Source organism: Phocoena phocoena, chromosome 20 (genome assembly GCF_963924675.1).
Source record: "Phocoena phocoena chromosome 20, mPhoPho1.1, whole genome shotgun sequence".
Lineage (NCBI taxonomy): Eukaryota > Metazoa > Chordata > Mammalia > Artiodactyla > Phocoenidae > Phocoena > Phocoena phocoena.
Genome location: NC_089238.1, coordinates 15,724,137 through 15,734,434, shown reverse-complemented (window position 1 = coordinate 15,734,434; position 10,298 = coordinate 15,724,137). Strand labels below are relative to the sequence as shown.

The 10,298-nt window shown below is 50.3% G+C and overlaps 1 protein-coding gene across 1 annotated transcript; it reads left to right on the top strand.

Annotated features, from left to right (window-relative positions):
* The first annotated feature begins 405 nt into the window (after positions 1-405).
* On the top strand, positions 406-10,090 carry PROSER3 (proline and serine rich 3). The gene is given in 12 exon segments (XM_065899387.1): positions 406-416; positions 1,279-1,340; positions 1,343-1,359; positions 1,668-1,870; positions 2,848-2,975; positions 3,083-3,183; positions 3,844-3,926; positions 4,027-4,169; positions 8,346-8,521; positions 8,661-9,612; positions 9,712-9,793; positions 9,949-10,090. Coding segments are annotated over 12 exon segments (2,100 nt in total).
* The last annotated feature ends 208 nt before the right edge of the window (positions 10,091-10,298 follow it).

The window sequence follows — 10,298 nt, the reverse complement described above, 5'->3', positions numbered from 1 at the left end:
TAGACTGAAATCTGGATGAGATTTACGCAGCAAGAGGGGGAGTGGCCAGAATACACGAGTACAGGAAAGCAAGAGTACATTGGAACCCCTCCTAACCGCGAGCCCAGTCTCAGCTCCTTTCCATTGGTCCACGGACTTGCCAATTACTGCAGCTCGCTACGGTTCTCCAATTAAACATGCTCTCTCATTCACGTTACAGCCAACCAATTGTGAGACAGCTCCCTTTGGCCACCGTCCAATTACTTTTATTTTCCTATCATTCGTCGCCTTGGAGGCCGCTCTCTTCCCGCGCCTGCAGTCCCAGAGAGGGGCGGGACTGATAGGGCATTGCTAAGCGACAAAGATGCGCTCCGAGTGAGTCCGGTGACCGAGCAGAGCAGGCGGAATCGGCGAGGTAGCTGCGGGATGGACCGCAGGTGAGACCGATCCCTCTTCCGGGGATCACAAGGGGCCTGGGGAGGACCAAGGGTGAGAGCAACGCAGCCTAGGATCAGGTTTTCTAGGGTGCGGAGTCTCTCATTCTCAACGGCACTGGAACTACAACTCCCAAGATGCTCCACAGCCTTAAGCGGCTCCCGCCTTGGACTTCCCCGTCTCGGGGGTTCCATAGCGTCTTACGTTCCGCTAAGTGGCCCCGAGGGCTTTTTTTTTTTTTTCCTCTAACCTCGCAATTCTCAGGGGCATCTTGGGAATTAAGATTCTTAATTTTGAATTTGTCCCCAGACTCCCATGGGTGTTATTTTTGACCTTTCTTGCTTAGGCGGAGCCCAGTGACTATAGGGACTGTAATCCATCTACCCCTTTCTCCTCTGATAGCGTCCCAAGGACTTATGGGAAATGTACAGTGATAAGGTTTAGCCCTTAACGTGAGCTCCACTTCAGAATCACCTGGGACACTGCGAAGAAGATGTATGTAGATGCCCAGCCCCCTTCCTGATATTCTGATTCTTTTGGTCTGCGGTGAGGATCACGCATCTGTAGTTTTAAAAGATTCCTCCTAGACTGGATCCACCGTTAAGAACCACCAATCAACAGTTCCTGCGTTCTTCTCTGTTGAGACTGCTCCAAGGGCTGGTGGGAATCGTGCGTCCAGTATCTTTATCTTGAGTGTGCAGTGGTGCTTCAAGGGAATTATAGTCCATCTCTTCCAGGAATCCATGGGAATCGTAGTGTGGTTCTGCCCTCTTACCGTTCTCCCATCCGCCCCACCCACATACAGCCTCCCAGCAGGGCTGCAGTGACCTTGCTCTGCCTGCCAACCCCCCTCTCCCCTTGCAGCTTGCCAGTTTTCTCCACCCAAGACAGTACTTTGGGGGACGGCCCCCTGGGTCGAAGTCACTTCTGACCTGGCACCCCAAGGTGAGGACACCCAACAGAGAGTGCTGTGTTCCAGCCCAGTAGCAAGGGAGTGACGACTAGAGGGAAGGAAGACATGATGAGAGATGGGGGTGAGAGATCAAAAGACAGTCCCTCCTCTTTTCCCTATGGCCCTACCCTTATCCTGTCCTCTACCACCTAAATCCCTCATCACAGCCCCAATCACTTTGAGTTGTTGCAATCGTGGGATGTTTCCTCCCCTCCGGACTGAGACTTCGTATGTGTCTTCGTTACCCTACAGGGATAACCCCTCAGCCTCACCTTTCTTCTCCTCGCTTCCCCTATCTTAGACCCTGAGCTCATCCAGGTCCCAGAGATCCAGGCTCCCAGAAGCTCCCAGGGCTCTGGCCACAGGTCCCAAATCCCCTGAGCTGTTTGAGGAGTCCTGGCCATCCAGCTCAGGGACCTCTTCCCCACCCAGCACCACTGAGGGACAGATGGGAGCCTCTCCACCACTCACCGTGACTGACAGCGGGGACTCTGTGGTGGCCAAGTAAGTAGCAGTAGCCCTGGGGGAAAAGAAGGGTTTGGATCAGTGGGAGGGGGCAGACATCCCATAATATCACAGCCAGATCTGCACTTTTAGGACCACACTTCATGCATGTTAGCAAGCGATCTGGAGCGAGGTTCAAATCCAAGCTTTGTCACCAACTCTGTATATGATCCTGGCCTCAGTTTCCTCATCTGTAAATTGGGGATATTAATAGCATGTATGCTCTAGGGCTGTTTAAAATTTTCAATGAGTTACTGTCCGTGCAGCATCTATAACAATGCCTGTCACATAGTGAGCACTTGGATTTGTAGGATCCAAGTTCAGCTGCTATAACATAGAGTCCCAAATTAATTGTGGCTTAAACAAGAGAGTACTTATTTCTTCCTCACCTAATAGTCCAGACAGAAACAACCAGGCCTGATATGGCAGCCCCTAATTGAGGTCTCAGAGACACAGTTTCCTTCTGTCTTGTCGCTCTCACTTCCCTAGGCTGTTACCCTTTCCTTCATGGCCCATAATGGCTCCCAGCCACATCCACTTTCCAGAATCACATCTCCTCGTACCTGTTGGTCAAGAACAGAGTTACATGGCCATAAAGCTACAAGGGCACCTGGTAAATGTATTTATAGAAGAGTGACTATGTGCCCCAGATGATATCATCTTATATAATACTGCATTACTGGGGGACTTCCCTGGCGGTCCAGTGGTTAAGACTCCACACTCCCAATGCAGGGGCCACAGGTTCAATCCCTGGTTGGGGAACTAAGATCCCACATGCCGCACAGCGTGGCAAACAAAACAAAACAGAACAAAACAAAATTGCATTACTCTGTAAGAAAGGAGAACTGATGTTGAGGGACAGCTCCCAAGTGCTGCTATGGAGTTAGGTAAACATTGGCTATTGTGATTATTATTGTTATTATTAAATATTAGGCTCTCCTCATCCCACCCACCTTGCAATTCTCTGATGCTCACAGGTACATAAACCGGTTCCGACAGGCTCAGCCCACAAGCCGAGAGGAACGCGAGTCTGCAGGCCCAACCCCAGCTGACTTTTGGTGGCTGTGGCCTGAATCACCAGACCCCAGCAGTCAGCTTGCAGCAGGTACCTGCTTCAGTCTCATCTACTCCTGGCCTATAACCTCTCCTGAGCGATACCCCCAGCAGCCACTCCTCCTGGCCCCCCCTAAATCAACTGGAGCTTCTCAACAGGAGCCAATGAACCAGAAGGAAGACCCAACACAGCAGTCCCGACTCGTGCCAAGGTGGCCAGTGCATCACAGACTATGGCCCCCCTTCAGGAAATAAAGCAGGTGACATCCCCATCCACTCCTTCCCCTACATGCCTGAACTGGCAGTACCCGCCCGGGGATAGAATTAGAGTCAACCCCCAATTCAAGGAAGTGTAAACAAAAAAGGAAGGTCTTGCTGGCTAATGCAATCAAGAAATCCAAAGGTAGCTGCTTTCAGGCATAGCTGAATCCAGGTGTTTGCACCATATTGGGAGGAACTTGACTCTCGTGGCTCTCTGTTCCTCTTTGTTTGGCTCAACCTCAGGTAGGCTTTCCCCTCAAAATAGCTAAGATGGCCCCATTAACTCTAGGCTTCTAATGTACTTGATCACTCCAGTGGAAAGAGAAGGCTTTTCCAATCGCTCCATCCTAAACCCCAGGGCTTACTCTCATTCGCTCATCTTTGAACCAATCACTGTGAACCAGAGGACGGAACATTATGACTAGCCAGGCCTGATCAGGAAGGCAGGGTCAACCCTTCTATAACAATGACTGCACTGAGGGATATGGATCCACAGAGGAAAACCTGGTCTCTCTTTCCTGAGGAGGAAGAGCAGATTCTAAGCCAGCATGTGAGGGCACCAGGTGGAATGTAGACCTGCATCCAGGCCCTCTGTCCCGAGCCCCTTTCCCAGTTGCCTTTGGGATGGGGACTGGCCTCTGACCCCTGTCACCTCACAGAGCCTCAATACGTGGAACTCATCCCTGCTGGACTTGGAGACACTGAGCCTGCAAAGCAGAGCTGCCAGGCTGCTCAAACGCAGGTGCCTCCCCCACCCCCATCACCCTCCCCACTCCTACCCCTCCAGGCTCGGGCCACTGCCTCTGAGACCCCCGTTGCCTCACTTATGCCTCTCCCTACAGCAAGGCCTCCATCTCTTCCTCCTCCTCCCTCAGCCCCAGCGATGCCGGCATCTCCTCATTCCCCGTCAGCTCTGATGGCCTCTCTCCCTTCTCCATGACCTTCGCTCCTGACTCCAGCAAGGGCTCTGACCCCAAGGCACAAGGTAGGTTCTGGGAGCCAAGGATGAGGGCAGTCTGGGTGCAAATCCCAGCCTTTCGACTTACCAGCTCTGTGACCTTGGACCTCTCTGGGCCTTGTTTCCCCAGCTGTAAAACAGGGGAAATAATTGTACTCCTCTGCTATGGGTGTTGTGAGGATTAAATGAGTTGGTGAATACATGGAAAACCTAGCACGGCTCTGTTAACAGTAGCTATCAGGAGTATGCATGTTCTCTCTCTGCATCCTGTCTGCAGTTCTGAACATGAAGCCCCCAAATCAGAAGGCTTTTTGCAAGTTTGGCACCACAGCTGATTTGCCAGCGAAATTTGATGTAAACAATATGAAGAATATTCATATATCTATCTTATTTTATTGAGGTATAATTGATTTACAATATTATGTTAGTTTCAGGTGTACAACATAGTAATTCAAAATTTTTACAGATTATACTCCATTTAAAGTTATTATAAAATATTGGCTATATTCCCTGTGCTCCACAATATTTCTTTGTAGCTTTTTATTTTATACATAGTAGTTTGTACCTCTTAGCCCCTGTCCCTATCCTGCCCCTCCTCTACTTGCCTCTCCCCACTGGTAACCACTAGTTTGTTCCCTATATCTGTGAGTCAGTTTCTGTTTTGTTCTATTCATTCGTTTATTTTAGTTTTTCAATTCTACATATAAGTGATAACATATGGTATTCACCTTTCACTGTCTGACTTATTTAACTAAGCATAATACCTTCCAGGTCCATCCATGTTGTTGCAAATGGTAGAATTTCATTCTTTTTAATGGATGAGTAGGATTCCATTGTATATATACACCACATCTTCTTTATCCATTTGTCTGTTGATGGACACTTACTTAGGTTGCTTCCATATGTTGGCTATTGTAAATAATGCTGCTATGAACATTGGGGTGCATGTATCTTTTTGAATTACTGTTTTCATTTTCTTCAGATATAGACCCAGGAGTAGAATTGCTGGATCATATGGTAGTTCTATTTTTAGTTTTTTGAGGAACCGTCGTATTGTTTTCCACAGTGGCTGCACCAGTTTACATTCCCATAAACAGTGTACAGGGGTTCCCTTTTCTCCACATCTTCACCAACATTTGTTATTTGTGGTCTTTTCGATGATAGCCACTCTGACAGGTATGAGGTGATATCTCATTGTGATTTTGATTTCCATTTCTCTGATGAGTAGCATTGTTGAGCATCTTTGAATGTGCCTGTTGGCCTTCTGTATGTCTTCTTTGGAAAAATGTCTATTCTGGTCTTCTGCCCATCTTTTAAACAGGTTGTTTGTTTTTTGATGTTGAGTTGTATAAGCTGTTAATATATTTTGGTCATTAATCCCTTAGCAGTCATACTGTTTGCAAATATTTTCTCCCATTCAGTAGGTTGTCTTTTTGTTTTGTTGATGGTTTCCTTTGCTGTACAAAAGCTTTTAAGTTTAATTAGGTCCCATTCATTTATTTTTGCTTTTGTTTCCTTTGCGTTAGGAAACAGATCTACAAAAATATTGCTATGATTTGTGTCAAAGAGTGTTCTATACCTGTGTTTTCTTGTAGGAGTTTTATGGCTCCAGGTCTTACACTTAGGTCTTTAATCCATTTTGAGCTTCTTTTTGTATGAAGTGGGAGAATATATTCTAATCTCATTCTTTTACATGTAGCTGTCCAGTTTTCCCAGCACCACTTATTGAAGAAACTGTCTTTTCCCCATTGTATATTCTTGCTTCCTTTGTTGTAGATTAATTGACCATAAGTGTGTGGGTTTATTTCTGGGCTCTCTGTTCTATTCCATTGATCTACTTGTCTGTTTTTGTGCCAGTACTGTTCTGTTTTGATTACTGTAGCTTTGTAGTATAGTCCGAAGCCAGGGAGTAAATATTCTTTCTTCTTTCTATGGATATATAACATTGAACCATATGAAATTTTTGTCTGTAAGTGAAAAATGGTTGAATAATGGCAATTTCATATTGTTCAACTAAATACCAATGTGTTTGAGTCTGGTGTACTGACCCAGACCCCTGTCAACACTGTACATACCATGTAACTTTACTAAAACATGCAAACTGTTGAACTCGCAAATTTCTGCCCCCAAGATTTCAGAGATTGGATTAAGGACCTGGGTTACTGTTACGGTCATCGTTGTTACCGTTACTCTGTGCCCAGGTCCTGGGATGCAGTGGTGCACAGGACAGATGCTTTCCATGTTTCACAGGACTCCCGTGAGTGGGGACAGGCAAGCAGAGAGAACAGAGTGGTGTTTGTGCATGTTGTGTGATCCTGCCCAAGCACTCCCCTGTCTGATTCTTTGCTCCTTCTCTTCTTATTCACTTCTCCTCCTTGAGCCTCAGTTTCCTCATCTGTAAAATGGGGATAAAACTACTACCTACTTCATGAGTTGTTTTGCAGATTAAATGTATTCATTATTTCACATAACAAACATTGAATATCTGTTGTGTATGAAGCCTGTGAGCAGGACTGGGGATTCCTTAGTGAACCAACCATACATGGTCCCACCTTCATGGTCCTCACAGGATAGTGAGTGTGGGGCAGAGAATAGCTACATAACTCCACAAACAAATGTGAAATATAAGCAGAAATGAGGGCCATGCAGGAGAGAATTGCGATGCTGGGATGTCAGAGAAGGCCTTCCTGGAAGAGGTGCTATCTAAGTGGAGACCTGAATGATGCAGGTGGGGACAATAGCCCTCTAGCCTGTACAAAGGACCTGAGATCGGAGGGAACACGATGCAGACAATGAACTAGGAAAGGCAAGAGCCAGGAGTAAGAGTAGTGTGGGATAAGGTGGAAGAGATTGGCAGGGGTCGGATTCCATGGGCTATGTAGGCATGTGAGGCATTTGGTCATAATCTACCGGGGAGCCACGGGAGAGTTCTGAGCAAGGAGGGCACGGGACCTTTATCGCTCCCTATGGCTGCTATCAACATCTAGTGAGAGACAGACTCTGGTAGTTTGGGTTGGGCCAGAGCCTGAGGAGCAGAGTAGAGGGGAGTGGCCAGGTCTGGAAGTAGAATCACAGTATATAGAAGGGAGAGAAGAAGAGGTCCCACATGATGCACCCCCACCCCCCTTCTCGGTGGAGCATTAGTAGGTGGGGCTTCCGAGAGATAATGGTAGCCATACTAATCATAACTGACAAAATGATGCTCTGGGTGATAGGGAATGGTGTCTCTTTGCCCCACAGGACTGAGGACAGCCAGTGGCCCTGCCTTTAGTCACTGCTGTATTCCCAGCACAGGGCTGGGCACTGGGATGGAACACGATAAACAGTTCATTTTGCATTTATGCCACAAATACTGACACTAGGTCCTGTTCTTGACACTGAGGATATAAAAATGGCCAGACAGACAAAAATTGCTCCCCTTGTGTAGCTGGCATTGTGGAGGGAGAGGTGAACAATAAATAAGCAGAGAAGTATGATATTTAGTAGTTAGAAGGTAATAAGTGCTAAGGAGAAAAATGGAACAGGAAAGAGGATGGAGAGTGGTAGGGCTGGGGTTGTTGCAGTTTTGAATAGGGTAGCCAGGGAAGGCTTCATTAAGAAGGTGGTACCTGGGAAAATATTGGAAAGACTTGGAGTGAACCCTGTGGTTACATGAACGAAGAGCCTTCCAGGCAGAGGAAACCACAAATGCAAAGACTTTTGCTTTTTACCAAGGAGAGAGGTGCAGCCCGGGGTAGATTCTAACCCAGGAGCACCCTGATCTGACTCAGGTGTTCACAGGCTCCCTCTGGCTTCGGGTGGGGACAGTTTGGGAGGACAGGAAGAAGGAAAACCAGGGAGGAAGTTGCTCTGAGGTTGGCAGGTGAGGGAAGTAAAGTGGGGAGAAGTGGGCAGATTCTGGAGGATCCGCCTTGGTCACTGCCATAACCACCACGTCCAGAACAGTGCCTGGCAAATAGTAAGAGCTCAATAAATATTTGTTGATGAATGAAGAATTGAATGATGACAGGTTGAGAAGCCCATGAGGGCTCTCTTCTCTGATTCTGCCCCTTTCCCCACTTCCCAATCTGCAGGGGAGTTGGGACATTATCTGGAGAGCCTGCCTGAATAACCTTCTGGTACAGTCGAAGGGTGTGTGCTAGGCTGTCCTTGCTCATCCCCCCAGGCCCTGCCTTACCCCTCTTCCCTCTACTTACTCCACAGCAACCCCAGCACCTGCCCCCATCCCTACTCCATCCCCAGTCTCCTCCCGGGCACCCCTGCGGCAAGAGGATGACATTCTGTACCAGTGGCGGCAGCGGCGGAAGCTTGAACAGGCTCGAGGAAGCCAGGGTGATGGAACCTGGGTGCTGCCCCAGACCCCTGCCCTCACCCCTACGGTGAGATGGGGGAGGGAGGAGACTGAGGGGGCTGGAGCAGGGATCCTAAGGGAAGTTGGAGGAAGGGGGAGGCTGAGGGGATCTGAGGACCCTCTACCCTTTCTCTCCCTCTCAGGTCCCTATCCCCATCTGTCTACAGACCTCTCCTGCCCCTGCGGAGACCCTTGGTTCCCTGGGAACCCAGCCTAACTGCATCCCACTTTGGGGCAGTGTGGCTCCACCTGGTCCCCGGGAAGCCTTCCACTTGGAGAGGCCTCCTATTCCCCCAGGGTTCTCTCCACATATCTTTTGGGGCCACAGCCCCCATGGATTCTTCTGGGCCCCGCAGCCCGGTTCCTGGGTATCTCTTGGGGCCATCCCTCCCACGGCCGCGGCCTCCACCCCAGCGCCCCCCGCCTCCACTCCTGCGCCTCCAGCCTCAACCACTGCGCCCTCTGCCTCCACTCCCGCGCCCCCTGCCGCCCCCCAGGGCCCGCCCACCCTTGCACCATGCAGCCCAGCCGAGCTCGAGAGGCAGAGCTCCAAGCCTCGAAGAAGCAGAGCCCTGCGCCGGGAGTCTGCTGGGCGAATCACGGCAGCGGACGAGGGCCCTGGCCCGCAGCTCAGAGGCGCGCTGGGCCAAGTAGTGGCGGCTCGGCTGTTTCCGGACAGCCTGGAGGACACGCCCCCTCGCCAAGAGGGCCAGCCTCCACCCGAGGCTGAATCTCAGAAAGTCAAGGCCACACGCCCTCAAACCAAGACTCGGTCCTCTCGTTCAGAGGTCACGGCCCCTCCATCTGAATCACGGTGTCCCCAGGCAGAGACCCCGCAGGATTGGTCTAAGGCCGAGTCTCGGAACGCCAAGGCCATGCTCCCCCTAGTGGGATCGGTGCCTAGGAAGGACAAAGACACTTTCTTGGGTGACGTCGGGTATAAGCCGCCCAAGGTCCGGCCTCCTCCAGCTGAGGAGGCGGCCACTTGTGTTGAGGCCCCACCCCGTCCGTTCAAGGAGGGGGCTCTTGAAGTTGTGGCCACGCCCTCATCCGCTGATGGCCACGCCCCCTCAGAGGATGTCCTCTCCCAGGCTGCCAGACTTCTGCAGGCTGCGGAAGGTGAGCAGATGCGCACCGACGCTCGTGGCTGCCCGGATCTGGATGGCAGTCCAGCACGCTACGAGTCCGGCCCCCTGAATCTCGCTCTTTTTCCCCCAGACTCCGACGGCAGCGAGTTCCAGAACGACCCTATACTGCAGGTGCTAAGGGTTCAAAGGGCGGAGCTGCGGCGGCAGAAAAGGTGACCATGCCAGGATTTAAGACACCCGGCCCCTGAATCCTCTGAGACTGCCGTTTGGTACCCACTTCTCCTGAGCCCCTTTCCCAGAACATACACAGCCCCAGACCCCAATCCTGAGCAAAACTTCAGCCTCTACTCCCCTGTCCTTTTTCCAGGAAAGTAGATGCCCAGATATCCCGCCTGCTGGGCCACACTGAAGACCCAGGGTCTTGGTCTCCTCCAGCCAGGTCGCCTCCCGGGTCCCCAAGGATGCGGCTGAGGAGGGAAGGAGACTCTCTTGAGGCCAGACGACTTTGAATTGTACAGATTCTATTTTTCCTAATAAAAATTTTTTTTCAGGTTACTGGTTGTCTCTGAGAAAGAAGTTGTTTTGGAAAGTCCAAGGGTCATGCTAATTTAGGGAAATAGCTCCCATGCCCCGCCTCCCCCCCCACCCCCCTGCCCCGCCACACACCCTAGTTCTGCCCTGCCCCACCTCACCCTAGTTTCTGACCACTGAAGCAAA